We start from the raw sequence: 16,956 nt of genomic DNA, 5'->3' as shown, positions 1-16,956 counted from the left end.
CTTCCATGTGTAATAGTGTTTCTTTTTTTTTTTTTTAAGTTTTTTTTTTTTTTTTTTTTTTTGTCTTTTCTAGCGCTGCACCCATGGCATTGGAGGCTTCCAGGCTTGGATCTAGCTGGCCTACGCTAGAGCCACAGCAACACGGAATCCAAGCTGTGTCTGCGACCCACACCACAGCTTACAGCAATGCCTGATCCTTGACCCACTGAGCGAGGCCAGGGATCAACCTCATGGTTCCTAGTTGGATTCGTTAACCACTGAGCCATGATGGGAACTCCATGCGATGGTTTTTTTATTTACAAAAATTTGTACAAATATACCCACCATGTACACATTTTTAATATTAAAAATTACTTTATATTATTTTATTAGTTGCAGTAGAATTTGTATCTGTGTTTGAAGCATTTAAATAACTTCATATTATCATGTAGGAATATGAAGATGTAATGTTCAGATTTTCATGAAGATATTTTTGCCTTAAATTTTTCTATAGGAAATGTGTAAATACAACGTGTGGCAAGTTAGGGTGGAGTCCTTGGTTGACAGCTTCAGGATGAGCCACTTGGGGTCTGGGGTTACCTTATCTACAAGGCCCATAGATTGAGCTCACATGATATAAACACATCATGTTGAATTTTACCAGAAAGCCACTTGTTCATTTTTACTTACTGTTTATTTCTGTGATGCAAGATTTTGTCTCCTACTGTTTCCACTTATTTTTTTCTTACTTGTTGACCTTTTAAGATTTCGACATAATTTAAACAAATTTTTATTCCCAGGTGAACAGATTATTTTCCTTTACTTACATTTTATATCAGCTACTTTCTAATGGCAGATAGTAATTCATAATCATAATCATAATATCAACAAAATATCTAAATTCCATTTCATGATAATTTTACATTTACAAATGTATCTGTTGCAGCCACAGTGCATGAATTTGTATTTCTTTTTTTTTTAGGGCCACACCTGCGGCATATGGAAATTCCCAGGCTAGGCAGTCCAATCAGAGCTGCAACTGCTAGCCTATACGACAGCCATAGCAATGCCAAATCCATCTGCAACCTACATCATAGCACATGGCAACGCCAGATCCTTAACCCACTGAGCTGGGCCAGGGATCAAACCTGCATCCTTATGGATACTAGTTGGGTTCGTAACCCGCTGAGCCACAGCATGAACTCACATGGCTTCTTATTTTTGTCAAAAAAGATTAAATATTGGTATCTGTCTTGCTTGAGTACAAAGCCTTTACTGTCTATTCAGAAGGAGTGACTTGCCAGCTAAAATGTATTGTCATTATATTATCTATCTCATGTTTATGAGTGGTCATATTTTGTCAAGCAAATTGTATATATTAATAACTTAGCCTAAAGGTTACATCTTTATGCTTGGGCAACAGATAATAGTACTTGGATAGTGAGTCATCTAATATACATCTTTATATAATGCTTAAAGCTAACAGGTGCTGTAGATAGTTATACTCTTTTGTATTTCACAACGTGCTTAAAAAATATAGTATATGACCAGCTTTCTAAAATTGCTCCTTCCATTATAGAGATGATATTGCTGATCCCTAGACAGGTTGTCTGATCTGAGTGGTTTATTACTAGAAATGACATCATGCATGTTTTATTTGCACAGTAACCAAATCCTATCTAAACTGAAGTAAACATTTGTAACGTCTCTCTCTTCTCAACTCCTACCATGTTATTATTGCTGTATTATTAATGGGTTTGTATTACAATTTACCCATTCATAGATCTCTCCTGCTGGATTTTAAGACCATAAGTAATTTATTAACTTGCATATTAGGACATAGTGGTGGGTATGTAGTAGGGGCTTAATAAATGTATAGTGAATTGGGGCATGTCATCAAGGTTAGGGTTGTGGTCTTCGACAAAAAACTGAGTAGTGCTAAATGGATAGGTGGGGAGACCAGAATCTTGCTCTTAGTTTTATTAGGATTTTGCTCAAGGTCAAACTAATCATCTTGTTATGCCATTACACTGCGATGACTGCAGACACAGTACAACATGGCCATAGAGGAAATAAAACATGTGTATGTAGTTTAAATAGCAGTGTCCTTACAAAGCAGTATTACTGTGATCAATTAATATGACCTTATGGGGCCAAATTTTTATCTTTGCAAATGACCTATAGAAGGTCTTTACAGAATTAAAATCTTATTTCAGTGATGGAATAGTATACAAAAAAATAAGTTTAGAAAATATATTTCTGGATATAGAAGTAAAAATTGATGTGGGAAATTTTTTTATAAAAGGAAAAATAATAATTCTGGAAATATATTTCATAATCTTCTTCCAAATAGGTACACACTGGTCTTATTAATGGGTGTTCTTTGGAGGGGAGAGCGTTCAGACTACAAGTACCCCTCTGCTCTCTCAGCTTCACTGGAAACCTGAAGGCAGATGGGCCCTGTTCTCACTGAACTCACCGGTGTAGAAGAACATTTCTAGGCTTCTCTCAGATCAGATAATTGATCACAAGTTACGGAATTCCTTTCATTTTTATAGATGTTTAAATATTTAAAAATATGTATAGGTTGTTGAAGAATCAGGCTTTTATGGAGGTGGTACCTTCTTTGTTGGGTGTTGGCCATTTGTGGACACAGGCTGATGGCTGGCAGAGGCCAGGAGCTGAGAGTCAGTGTGAGAGGATGTGTGGCTTTGTCATAGCTGTGTTAGGAAGGACAAGAGCACTGACCCATCATTAGAATGAAACCAAAGGAAGGTGCAAAAAGAGGTAGATTAGCATTTGTTCTTTAGGCATCATCAAACATTTGTTGAATGGTGGTTACGTAGTAGGCAGTGATCTGTGCTCTTTGAAATGGAAGAAAATCCCTGTCCTGGCAGAACTTACCTTCTTACAAACATACTTTGCTGTCCTTGTTCAGAAGCTAAAGGATTAACACTGTATAAAATACAACTTTTTTGTGGAAATATTTTTTAATGTGAACTGTTTAAAAAATATTGTTTTATTTTATTTCTTTAGAAAATGGCTTCAAAGGGAAAATGAAGCTGGAAAAATACACAGATGCAGCATTGTGTGCAGCCTCCCCAGATGTCTGAGGATAATATTCCAGAGAGAAATTGATCCCCGTGGATTACAAAACTAGTCAGAATGAAGAAAATCAGTCTTAAAACCTTCCGGAAATCTTTCAACCTGAGTAAAAGTAAAGAAGAAACGGATTTCATGGTAGTACAACAGCCATCTCTAGCCGGTGACTTCGGAAAAGAGGATTCCTTATTCGGTAGCTGCTATGGGAAGGATATGGCCAGCTGTGACATCAACAGTGAAGATGAAAAAGGTGGAAAGAATAGATCAAAAAGCGAAAGCCTAATGGGTACGCTAAAAAGACGACTTTCTGCGAAACAGAAGCAGAAGGGCAAGGGTGGCGGGCCCTCCGGGGGCTCTGCGGACGAGGACACCTTTTCCTCTGCCTCGGCGCCCCTGGTCTTCAAAGATGTGAGGGCGCAGAGGCCCATGAGGTCCACCTCGCTGCGCAGCCACCACTACAGCCCCACGCCCTGGCCGCTGCGCCCCACTGCCTCGGAGGAGACATGCATCAAGATGGAGGTGAGGGTCAAGGCCCTGGTCCATGCATCCAGCCCCGGCCCAGCCTTGAACGGCGTGCGCAAGGACTTCCATGACCTCCAGGCCGACACCGCGTGCCAAGAACAGACGAACTCGCTCAAGAGTTCCGAGTCTCAGGATGGGGACCTGCGTCTCCACCTGGACGAACATGTGCCTGTCGTTATCGGACTCGTGCCTCAGGACTACATTCAGTACACTGTGCCTTTGGAGGAGGGCATGTACCCTCTGGAAGGACCGCGCAGCTATTGTCTGGACAGCTCCTCCCCCATGGAGGTCTCCGCCCTGCCCCCGCCGGCGGGAGGGGGCTCCTTCCCCGAGGATGAGAATCAGGTAGACCAGGACCTGGTTGTGGCCCCGGAGATCTTTGTGGACCAGTCGGTGAATGGCTTGCTGATCGGCACCACGGGAGTCGTGTTGCAGAGCCCGAGAGCGAGTCACGATGACGTCCCTCCACTCTCACCATTGCTACCTCCCCTGCAGACAAATCAGATCCAAAGGAATTTTGGCGGGCTCGCGGGCACAGACGCCCACGTGGCCGAGAGTGTGCGCTGTCACTTGAATTTCGATCCTAACTCTGCTCCTGGGGTTGCAAGAGTTTATGACTCAGTGCAGAGTAGTGGCCCCATGGTTGTGACAAGCCTTACAGAGGAGCTGAAAAAACTTGCAAAACAAGGATGGTACTGGGGACCAATCACACGCTGGGAGGCGGAAGGGAAGCTGGCAAATGTGCCAGACGGTTCTTTTCTTGTTCGGGACAGTTCTGATGACCGTTACCTTTTAAGCTTGAGCTTTCGCTCCCATGGCAAAACCCTTCACACTAGAATTGAACATTCAAATGGTAGGTTTAGCTTTTATGAACAACCGGATGTGGAAGGACACACGTCGATAGTGGACCTAATTGAACACTCAATCAGGGACTCTGAAAATGGGGCCTTTTGTTATTCAAGGTCTCGGTTGCCTGGCTCTGCAACATACCCAGTGAGACTGACCAACCCCGTGTCGCGGTTCATGCAGGTGCGCTCCCTGCAGTACCTGTGTCGTTTTGTTATACGTCAGTACACCAGAATAGACCTGATCCAGAAACTGCCTTTGCCAAACAAAATGAAGGATTATTTACAGGAGAAGCACTACTGAAAGATGATGGGAACCCTGCATCTTGCACTTTGGGAGTAAGAAAAAGAGATTGAAATACAGTTTACAGACTTCTCATTGCTATCAAAATCTTTTGCTGCCATACTATTTCAGTTGTATGTGTGAAAGAGTAATCAGTTCTTTAGGGGTGGGGAAGTGTCCACAAGGTGTCTTGGGTTTATTTTGGTTCTTTAAGAAAGGAAGTCTTGAGGTTTCAGAAGTGTGAATTATCTTTCATCAATGTGCAGAATAATCAATGTGAATGATCAGATTCTCCTTACCCACCCACCCCCAGTCCTTTGCTGCTATCCACTGTGATTTTTATGCATTAAAAAGCACATTTCATGTGTATTCAACCCTAAGTAAAGGTGAATGAAACTTATACAGTGAACATTGTTGTATCTCTTTCAGTGGCCCATTTTCAAAAATAGTGTTGAGTAAACATTGCCGTATGATAAATCACAGAATTTACACCTACACTGAAAATGATTTTTAATTTCATGCTATTGAAAGATTTATTTAGAATTATGAACTGACATGACCTTGGGTAATGGAATGCAGAACTGCAACATATCTTTTACAACACTCATTTCTAAATTATTTTTAAGGTTGTGCTGTTATTTTTGGTTGTGAGAAGTTGAATTTTTCTGTTGCCTTCATTTTTATCTTGTGGTTTGTCTGTTTTAATAAATGGCCTTACATTAAAAAATTGTAAAGAAATATATACCACCAACTTAGAAATCGTTGCCTTTTCTGTCATTAAACTCTGGTACAAATTGGCATAACATATAAAGATCTATGGAACTAGAACTATTATTATTATTAAAGAAATACTAGATGATCATAGCTTCCTGTGATAAGGAATTTTTGTGTTATCTATTCTTACCTTTGGTAAAATGTTTTATCTGTGATTTCTTTAGCTTAGTCAACATTTTCTTGGGTGAATTTGATGTAGAAATTTCCATAAAATGGACTAGATTCTCTCAACATTAAAGTTTAAATAGAAAGAAAACACTGTTTTAAAGTTGGGTTTATATATTTTTTTTATGTAGTCGCTATTAAGATGTGCTAGATTTGACCCTTCCTTCCCCCCACCAAAACAAAACCAAAACCAAAAAAACCCAATGATTTTAGTTGAAAAATTGTGGAGCACCATGTAAGAAAAATATTAAAGCTGTATCAAGTACATGTAAGTGTTTGCCTGCCATATATACTGCCATTTAAAAATAGGTTTTCTTTTTTTTCCTTTTTTTTTTGTCTTTTTTTAGGGCTGAACTTGTGGAGGTTCCCAGGCAGGGGTTGAATCAGAGCAGTAGCCACTGGCCTACACCACAGCCACAGGAATGCTGGATCCCAGCCATGTCTGCAACCTACACCACAACTCATGGCAACGCCAAATCCTTAACCCGCTGATCGAGGTCAGGGATTGTACCCATGTCCTCATTGATACTAGTCGGGTTTGTTAACCACTGAGCCTCGTCAGGAACTCCCCTAAAAATAGATTTTCTATTTGTTTCTTTTTCATTTCACTAAGTCTTAAGTAAAGTGGCATCAAAGGACTTGATTCAATCCTTTGAGGGGGGGAATGTGTCATCTCCAATACTTTTTAGTTATTTTGAAATGCAGTGTTTATTCATTGTATGATTCTTTAGTGTTTTGGAATTGCCCCATCCAGAAGATGTTTCTAGCTATATAACTTTAAAAGAAATATGTTTCCCTCTCAGATGAAACATGTAATGTAGACATCTCTTTCTTTGTTCCTCAGTTTTCCTATCTCTGACCCCCATTTAAAAACAAGAGTAAAGATCTTAGGTCAAATTTAATAGCTTTGTTAATTCAAACATATCAGTATCCCCATTTTTTTTTTTTTCTATTTGTTTTTTAGAGTCAGAACTGAGAGTTACCAAGAAAAGGCACAATGCCGTGATATCTGTGTTATGGTATTTTGACTTAAAGGGGAAAAGGTACTTAATTTTGGTGGAATATTGATTGTACCTTGTTACTAAGACTCCTCTTTCTTTTTCTGATGTTTTCACCTAATAAGATGGAATATGGAGTATACTGTAATAATATAATTTAAATGTTCATTATAAGCTATTTGGATTAAGAACTATTAACAGAGTTGTAAACTTGTTATCAAATTAATGCAAGACATTTAAACTATTTTTTTGCAAAACTATTTATTTTTAAACAATTTAAAATATATCTAGGGTGAGTTAAAAGTCCCTGTGCATCTATATTAGATGGCAGGTATTGTCACAGAGTCACTGTGTATTAATAATAAATGTTGAGATGGCTTCTCCATGTTTCTAGAAGCATTTACATGTACTCTTTGTGAGATCATGGTGCACAGAGGTCTTTGGACTGCCCTGAACCCTGTCTTATGTGGGCGTAGTCTGTTCCCCACGCTTTCCTCATGAGACCATGTGTTTAAGATCTAGCCATTTGGTTCCAAGTTAAGATCATTCTGATTTCCATCTAAGTGTTCTTGAAATTGTATTTTGTGTCTTTATGGAGGGCAAGTCTTGATACTGTTCTAATTCACAAAGCCACATTTTAATGTGCTTTTGTATATCCATAAATAAAATCCTTTATAATGCCCTATTCTAATCCCATTTCAAATAGCTAGAGTCTGATAGTATATTGATAAAAAATAAAAGTCTGCCAAGAAGTTATTGACAAACAAAGGAATATTACAATATTGTCTGCTTTTGTTCAGAGAACTTTTTGGCATAGGCAGCACAACATAATGTGAAGGATTGGCTTTATAGGAAATGGAAACAGTCTGGTTAAAAACAGAAAGGGGAAAAAAAGAGATCTTCATCCTGTAGTTTAGTCTAGATACAGTTTGGGTAAGTTTCTGGATTCTGTTGAGTGGTGGCTTAGATAACATGGATACTACCTGTGTGTGATTTCTTAAGTATGTGCTTCTAAAAATCTGAGCTGAAGGCAAGAAAACTGTATTCTTTTGCCGTAATAATTGCATCAAAGTTGTTTTTTTTCTAAATCAAATATCTCATCACAGAAACATGATAGAAATCGGGAGCTGTTTCCAGGCTTACTAGGACACCATTACGCATTTTGATAAATAGTAGCAAAGCATAGGAAGTACATAGAAAGCATAGAAAGAAAAATTATCTCTTGAAAAAAACTGTTCTCTATTTGGTGCAGTAATCTGAGAGTTTTAAAAGGTCAAAAAATACCACAGGAAATGAACATAGAATTAAAAATAGTTTAAGAAAATCAGCTACACTGGGCAACCATCTTGCTCTTGAAGAAAATCTTGTGCCAAAAGACTAAATCATTTGCATATAAGAAATAAAACACAAGTGTATACATGATCATTCTTGAGCCAGTATTACTGAAACAGGATAAAAGTCACTGAAATCTTACCTAGGTTATATGCAGTATCTCTGCTAGTGCTGCCAGTCTAAATATCTTTCTTAACAATGCTTTCAGAAATGCCAATTTTGAACATTGTACATTTCACATTGTATATGAGAGATATTTGCTTTACAAATGATTCAAAGTAACATTTTAAATCTTCATGGCTTTTCATCAAATATGAAGTCTTAATTCGAAAATGAAATCACACTACCAGCAATAGATAGTTTTGTTGAAAACTCTATAATAAGGAACAATCGCCAGTTCTGTAAATGACTTTAAAATTCTAAATTAAAGTATTGGTACGTTAGTAATCACAAATTTGATTTAATACTTTTTTAATCCTGTAAAGAGGACTTTTTATAAACATCCTTTTTATTAATCATAACATGGCGAATGTGTAGTTGCTGTTTCTGAAAAGTGACCCAAACTCTACATCCAGAGATGATGAAAAATTCTTATAGAATTTTGTAATACGTATACATGTTGGGTTGAAGAAATTTTATAGTTGTTGGAGTGCCATGGAATTAATACTTGCAATCCAGATTGCTGTAGTTTACACTTTTTCTGTATGTTTCAAATCAGGTGTGTACCATTTGTACTGAGAACACCACAGAATGAATTATCCAAAGTCCATTGATTTTAATATGTGTTTTGGTTTGTAAACAAATTATAGTAATTTCTTGCACATTTTTGGAAATTGATCGTATAAGAATTTATGTATCTGCTTCTAGATACAATGTGTAAATAAAAATTCCATTCACAAGATCTGCCTTGTAGTCTATTTAATAACCAGGTGCAGAGTTTGATTTTAATTAGTATAGACAGTATCGGATGTCCCATAAACTGGGCAGAGACTGGAGTGTAGAGGCCAACAAATTTTAGTGACAAGGGAAAAGTGGAGTGGTGTCACTAAGAGGAGACATCAGACAAATTAGGAATCAGCATGTTGCTAATATCCTAAAGCCTCTGAGTTCGAACATCTGCAAAACAAAGACTAATTAAAATTATCACAGTAATGAAACCTCACCAGAGGAATGTTAGGGCCAAAGAGAAAATGTTAGGATTGTGACATTTTAAAAGACATATCCTGTATTAACAGAATTTCATAGAAATAGATCTGAATTATCAAGGTGCTCTGTGTAGAAGTCATTTAGAAATACTTGTGTAGACAAGAATGATTTTTGATAGCCACTGAATTTCATTATATGATTTTAAAGTTCTTAAACACCACATTGTGTCTTTTTTATCTTAGCTAATACAAAGAAATTTTAAAATGACCTTGTTCAGGATGTATCACTAGTTTTGACTTTCATAGAATCCAAATAATGTCACTTTCTAACCACATGTTCTAGAGCTGGTATCAATCAACTACATTTATTCTAATATCAGACTTCGTTGGTGGTGCTAACAAAATGCGAAATTAAGGAAAGAATGATCAGGCCTCAAGAATTATGTAGAAGTCTAGACTTTAAAAAGTTATACCCCATCCAGATAGATTTTTATTCATTCAACAAGAGAGAGCAGTAGGGAGCATGTTGAGGCCAGGCTGGTTCCCCTGTGCTGTGGTTCAGAAAGGCCAGGCCTGGGGAGGGAGAGGGTTCAAGCGTGCATGCACAGGTGTGAACTCGAGTGTGTGCGCACATGCACACACTGCATCAACTGCAGAACATCTTACTTGATCATGTTGACAATAGCCAATTTCTTGTACTCCCACCTCAGTTTTAAAATATTTTTATTTTTAACCTTACAGTTTTTACTTATTTTTTTTAAACTAGGCTTTCTGTTTTCTGAATCAAAAATATTTCAACCTTTTTTTTCACTTGAGTTTAGTCCTTATTGTCTGCTATATTAACCTCCAGCCTAGTTTTTTTTCCTTTCAAATCTTTTTTTTTTTTTTTTTTTTCAGCCTTTTGTCTTTTGAGAGCCAAACCCTTGGCATATGGAGATTCCCAGGCTAGGGGTCTAATCAGAGCTGTAGCCGCTGGCCTATGCCACAGCCACAGCAATGCCAGATCTGAGCTGCAAATGTGACCTATTCCACAGTTTGGCAACACCAGGTCCTTAACTCACTGAGCAAGGCCAGGGATCAAACCCGAAACCATCGTGTTCCCTAGTCAGATTTGTTTCTGCTGTGCCATGACAGGAACTCCTCATTTCAAATCTTTAGTTTCATTTAAATGTCATTATTTATAAGTTTCCTTTAATTATAGCTTATTCATATTCCAATTTACAGTTTTAAGAGCTTCCTAACCTTCTGAAATGTCTTTCGGAAAAAAAATGACTTGGGAATTCCTGTTGTGTCTCAGTGGGTTAAGAACCAAACTAATATCCAGGAGGATTTGGGTTTGATCCCTGGCCTCCCTCAGTGGGTTAAGGATCCAGCGTTGCCACAAACTGTGGCATAGGTCAGTTGCAGCTCAGATCTGGCAATTGCTGTGGCTGTGGTGTAGGCCTCAGCTTTGGCCCTGTTTTAACCCCTAGCCCAAAACTTCCATGTACTGCAACTATGGCCCTAAAAAGAAAAAAAAAAAAAAAAAAAAATTGACTCATTTAAAAAAAAAGGCAGGTGGGAGGAGTTTCTTAGTGGCCTACTGGGTTTAGGATCTGGCATTGTCACTGCTATGGCATGGGTTTGATGGGTTTGATGGCATGGGTTCCAGCCTGGGAACATCCACATGTGGCAGGCATGCCCGAAAAAGTAAAATTAACTGGAGTTCTTCCTACTTTTTTTGCATGACTTGTCTTGCTAGTGGATGTTTCTACATCAACTGCTTTGTTCCCACCTTTCCCATCCCCTCTTCCCAAAGCCTCCTCCCGAGAGTCCAGTGCCTCCTGACACTGCAAAGAACCCAATAGGAGTGGCATCTGCATTAAGTATCCATTTCTATGAATTTTGTGGACAGTCTACTGGATTTTTTTTTTTTTTTGCCTTTTAGGGCTGCACGCTTGGCATATGGAGGTTCCCAGGCTAAGGGTGTAATTGGAGCTACAGTTGCTGGCCTACGCCACAGCCACAGCAACGTAGGATCCAAGCCACATCTACAACCTACATACACCACTGCTCACGGCAACACCAGATCCTTAACCCACTGAGCTGAGGCCAGGGATCAAACCTGTCATGGTTCCTAGTCGGATTTGTTTCCACTGTGCCATGATGGGAACTCCCTGGAGTTTGTCTTAAACTGCATTTTTCCTACTTAATATCAGGCTGCCTCACCACCTCTTCTGGAAGAGTTAGAGGAGGGTACTCTTGGGAAAGTCTCCCCCAGATTGTAGAAGCCAGGGAGAGGCTGGCCAGAGCAGAGATTATTTTTACAGTTTATGAACAGGGCCAGTTGCCTTGCCTGGTGGTCATTTGTCATTAAATTCTGTCCTTTGTAACTGACTTGCAAAAATAAGGGTAAATTGAAAGATTCTTTTTGATCGGGAGCTGTGGGTTTTCTCCACACCAAGGATGGTCTAGGAAGCACAGATTCTTTTAAGAAGTTGGATTTTTCTGGTCTCCCTCATTGTTCTATGAGTGTAACAGACACTAGTGTTTTATTACACCAGGCTGGGTCTCAAGTAAAGTTGTATAATGGTCTCAAATATGTGGAATTCCATCCTAGAGACCCATTAAAGAGAATCTCTCTTCCCTTGTGTAATAGCCTCCCCTCTGGCCCCTTTCCATTTCTCACAGCTTTAAGAGGTCGTATCTCTGGTCCTCCCTATGAAAACTGTCATTCTGAAGCCAACTGTTCACCTAATGCCTTTTCCACAGCCCCTTTCTCCTCACTGTAGTCCTTGAGTATTATTTTCTTGTGGCTGGCAAGTGGTGAGGATTATTTGGCCCTGAGAGTTATGAGCCTAACAGTGGCTATGGGGTGTGACACTTGTATAGAAACACAATAGATGGATATCTTTAAACACAGGAAAATTCATTTCTCTGCAATAAATGGGTTCTCCCAGAATCTAGCTAGTAGAATCAACAGAAACTAGAGAGCTGGATTTTACATCATTCATTTTAAAAATAATAGGAAGCACTTTGTGTTAATATGTATACTGCTGTAATACCTAGCATCCATTTCACCTCCTTAAAACAGCCCTATGCAAGGCAGGCTCCTTAGCATCATAAAAAAAGAAACTAAGGCACAGAGAGGAACCTCCCCAAGGCTACAAAGAGCCCAGATGTAAACTCACACTGTCTGACTTCAAAATCTTTGCTCTCATCCAACACAATATACTTCTTTCTTCTTTCTTCTCTGTTAATTAAGACATTTATATCTGTGATTGCTGGGGAAAAGAACTGTTACATAAGCAAATGAATGACATACTATTTTCTCCTCTAGGGACAACTCTGTCACTTATACAAAGAATATTCTAAGCAATAGCAGGTAAACATTTAGGGAGGTCCTGACTGGTGGTGTATGTGTGTGGGCTTTATCTTCTACTGCTGAGGAAAGGGACCACTGCTTTCCCTTGTACGGCCTTGTGGAGTTTTCATAGATCTACCTAGTGTACTAATATCGGAACAAGATTTGGTGAAGTTGAACTCTTGGGAGGATTTCTCCACATGTTTGTTGCATAAGGAAAGTGTTAATTCTTCTCTTTTCTTTGCTAATGAATTGGATCAGATTGCCTGAGACACTCATTGGGCCTTGTTTTACTGGGAGCCATGGTTTTATACTTTATAGCAAAGAACTCCACCCTTTCTCTTTCACTTCCTATACCCATGCTCACTCAACACTATTCCACACACTGAGCAAGAATTTCCTTCTAGAAGCACTTCTAGCTATACTTATTCCTGATGTTCAGCTTCTCTGCCTGAACCTAAATGGGTAGAAAAAATTAGCCATCTGCATTCATGTGGTAATTGCTATGATCAAGCTAAGGGAGAGTCCCCTGCATACTTCTGGGAAATGGTGATTTATATTATACATACATAGCTGAGTATCATTAAGATAGCAATAATCTTTTGTTATCAACTTAGAATAGTTGTCCTAAACTCTATCAGCACATATGGTTAGCTTTAAAAGTTTAGAGGATTAGGTGAAACTGAAAGTAGCTAAATTCTATTTAAAGCAAATTTTAATGTTTCTGGTATTGCAAGTCTGAGGGCAATGGATTCCCTCACCTTTTGTTTAACTGAAGTATAATTTACCCATCTTTGAAAGGTATTTCCACTAGATATAGAATTCTGGGTTGACTCCTTTTTTCCTCCTTAAGTGCTTTAAAAATATCATTCCATTGTCTTCAGGACCCCATTGTTGTTGATAAGAAATTAGCCGTCATTCATATTGCTGTTCTTCTGTCAATTTTGTGTAATCCTCTAACCCCCAGCAATTCTAAGAATTTTTTTCTTCATTATTTTTATCTTTTTAATTTTTCTCCATGCCTTTATTTTTCAGTAGTCTGATTATGATGTCCTGAGGTGTGTGTTTCTCTTTGTATTTATCCTGCTTGGGATTTATTGTGTTTCTTAGATCTATAAGACATGCGTATAAGACTGTTTGATGTTTTCCTAAATATCACTGAGGCTCTTTATTTTTTCAATCATCTTCTCTCAGTGCTTCAGATTGTGACTTCTCTTGATCAATCTTTAAGTAATCCTTATATCTGCAGTCTCCAATGTGTTGTTAAGCCCATCTAGTAAATTTCATTTTATTTCCATCTAGTAAATTTTAAATCTCAGATATTGTACTCTTTGATTCTAGAGTTTCCATTTATTTTCTTTGGTTGTTTCTATTTTTCTCCTAAAATTTTCTATATGGGTCCATTTCTATTTAGTTTTTCCTTACTGCCTAGTTTGGCATCCCTTGGCCGTGTTTTTTGAAAAAGAATTTAAGCACCACTGGTAATATTTGATTGAGGCTGAACATTGTGGATGAAAAATTTTTAGAAACTCTGGACTATTACTCCCTTCCTTTAAGGAGGATTAAGTTTTCTTCTGGAAGTCAGCTAGAAAATTGGCAAATAATCCTGATTCTTTTGAAACTTGATTGTGAACACTATTAAGCCTGGTCTGTTTAAGCTTTTCCCTTTCTCTTATGTCATAGCCTTTGCCCCTAGGAAATGGCCACCGTGAGGTCTCAATTTCAAGTTTGAATGTCTACCAAGACCACTCTTCTTCCAACTCCAACCTCTGTCTCCCCAGCCCTTCTCAGTAGCTAAAGTCTCTGTTTGACTTTTTAGCTGCCCTGCTGCTATTATTTTTTTTTGAGGGTTCATAAATATCTATCTGCGTTTCTGTCTGTCTATCTATCCATCTATCTATTATTTTTTAAATTCCTTTTTTTCCCCTTTTTCTTCATGGAGGTTTATCCTGTGCATGAACATTTTAAAAATCAGAAAATGACTTGAGGGGGTGTTTGTATGAAGAACTTTGAGTTTTCCTTCTGATTCTTTCCTTTCTTTGGTTTTGCTCCTCAAGTCCAAATTAACTTGACAGCTCCAGACACTGACTTTTGCTCTTTACTGAGGCTGCTGCTTTCAGGTTGTGCACTTATCCCATGTGCTGCATTTTGGAAAATGTACTCAGGGAAAATGGCAGGGTAAATGTGGGTCTCATCCTCTGTGTTCTGTCTTGAGTATCATAGTCTGCCCAAATTGATCCCTTTCCAGTTCTTTATTCATGTTTTCCATGTAGTTTGTTGTTGTTATTATTGTTTTTGTAAGATGGTTAATCAGATATAAAATGGTTTATCATGGCCAGAACTGGAAGTCACCATCTGACATACAGCATGTTTATTTGTTTACTTGTTTTGTTTGACTATACCCCTACCAATCCATCCCTTTCACTAGAATGGAAACTCTATGAGGATAGACATTTTGTGTAATTCAATATCCCTTGATCTAGATTGAAGCAGTATGTACAATGTGTTCAACAGATGTTTATTTTATTCAATAGTCAATTATTGAAACTCAGATCAACAACAACAAAAATCTAAGAGAAATAGGCAAACTAAAATTCAGAGTGACCTATGGTAGCCACTTTATAAAATATAAATCTTACTATAGTTTGTATAGTCAATAAACAGTAAAATTTGCTTCAAATGAAATTGTCTTCTGTGTGGGGAGCTGAAGCCTCATTATATTCTGTCATGAGGCTGATTCTGAAACATAAAACCTGATCCTGATAGAGAAATCTGTATTAGTCAGCTAAGGCTGCTATAACAAAGTACAATGGCGTTGGTGGCTTAAGCAACAATTTATTTCTCACAATTCTGGGGACTAGAAGTCCAAGATCAAGGTGCCAGCAGGGTTGGTGCCTGGTAGACCTCTCTCCTTGGGTTGCTGATACCTGCCTTCTTGCTGTGTCCTCATGTGTACTTTCCTCTGTGTGTGCAGGTAGAGAGAGAAAGCAAACTCTCTGGTGCTTTTCTTTTAAGGACACTAATCCCATCCTGGATACCCCACCCTCATGACTTCATCTAAACCCAATTACCTCCCAGAGGGGCCCCCCCCCCAATACCATCACACTGGGGATTAGTTCTTCAATGTGTGAGTTTTAGGGGGATACAAACATTCAGTCCATAATAACAGTAGGGTTTGCTCAGATCCCAGCTGATTGCTAGAAGGCCCATTTTGCCAGCTTTTAAACTCAGTCTTTTGCTCCAGACTGCTTTCTCCATGGAACCCTCACTTTTTTCTGGTGTTATATACCTAAGTTGAATATAATATCCAGAAAAGATCATATATTTATAGGGCTATTTAAAGACATCTCTCAGGAGTTCCTGTCATGGCTCAACAGTAATGAACCCGGCTAGTATCCATGAGGATGTGGTTTTGATCCATGGCCTCACTCAGTCAGTTAAGGATCTGGCATTGCCTTGAGCTGTGATGTAGGTCACTGATGTGGCTCAGATCCCACATTGCTGTGGCTGTGACATAGGCCAGAAGCTGCAGCTCCAATTCAGCCCCTGGCCTGGGAACTTCCATATGTCAGTATGCCATGGGTACAGCCCTAAAAAGCAGGGAAGGAAAAAAAAAAAAAAAAAAAAAAAAAAAGAAGCATCTCTCAATGTCAGCTTTGAGGTATTATGTTCCTCTTTTGACTAATTCATCTTCATTAACTGTATGGTATGTTCCAGTGTTCATGGATTCACCCATTCATTGATTCATTCTTTGAGTTTCTACTATGTGTCAGGACTGTGAAAGTAATCCTAAATTAGATAAATATTTAGAACAGAGGGTTCAATGAGACCTAATCTAATCTCAAGAGAGGTGGTTATCAGGGAACAGAAAGTGGTTTATTCTATGTTTGAGGAGGGAACATCCTGACTTCTCCAAATCATGGAATATAATTTTATGGTTTGATGGGTGCCTCTCAGAACTCAATCCATTATGTCTTGACCCTCTCATTTCACAGCTGTCTCTGTATATCAGCTCTGTTCTCTCAAATTCTTCTATGTGGTAAAGGATCTAGCTGCTGGCAGCCCTGGGAACACATTGTTACAGTTTTGTGATCAGTAGAGAAAAGGCATTTCTTTCCTCTAAAGCTCAGCAGAGTGATCCTAGCCAAGAATCCAAATCACTTAAATTGGATCACATATTCATTCTTGAACCAATCAATGTGGTCAGAATAATAAAATTCTCAGATGAGTCCAGCTGGGTCACACAGCTACTCCTGTGGTCAGAAAACAGGAATCTTTTCCACCAAGACCTGCCCTCTTCTCTCTCATGGTGAAAGGTGGTATCTAATGTTTCATTAGAGGTAGATATGTTAATGTGCAAAGAAAATGTGCTAATAAAGTAAAAACATTTACATATGTATAAAAATGTGGGCACTTTTCCATGAATAGTTTTGTGTTAAATATGACCACTTTATATGAAGCATGTTTA

The 16,956-nt window shown here is 38.5% G+C and overlaps 1 protein-coding gene across 3 annotated transcripts in view; it reads left to right on the top strand.

Moving 5' to 3' along the window:
* Nucleotides 1–8,899, top strand: part of SOCS6 (suppressor of cytokine signaling 6) — a 42,854-nt gene extending 33,955 nt beyond the window's left edge. For 2 of the 3 annotated variants that reach the window (XM_021093790.2, XM_084956500.1), the window contains one exon: nucleotides 3,016–8,899. In XM_021093790.2, the coding sequence (XP_020949449.1) occupies nucleotides 3,145–4,752 (1,608 nt within the window). In that variant the 5' untranslated portion in view covers nucleotides 3,016–3,144 and the 3' untranslated portion in view covers nucleotides 4,753–8,899. 3 annotated transcript variants of the gene reach the window in all.
* The last annotated feature ends 8,057 nt before the right edge of the window (nucleotides 8,900–16,956 follow it).

Source organism: Sus scrofa, chromosome 1 (assembly GCF_054392235.1).
Source record: "Sus scrofa isolate SSC_HxYL_T2T_F1_AM1 chromosome 1, Sscrofa_HxYL_maternal_Yorkshire_Landrace_v2.0, whole genome shotgun sequence".
In the NCBI taxonomy this organism is placed as follows: domain Eukaryota; kingdom Metazoa; phylum Chordata; class Mammalia; order Artiodactyla; family Suidae; genus Sus; species Sus scrofa.
This window is presented reverse-complemented; position numbering and strand designations above follow the sequence as displayed.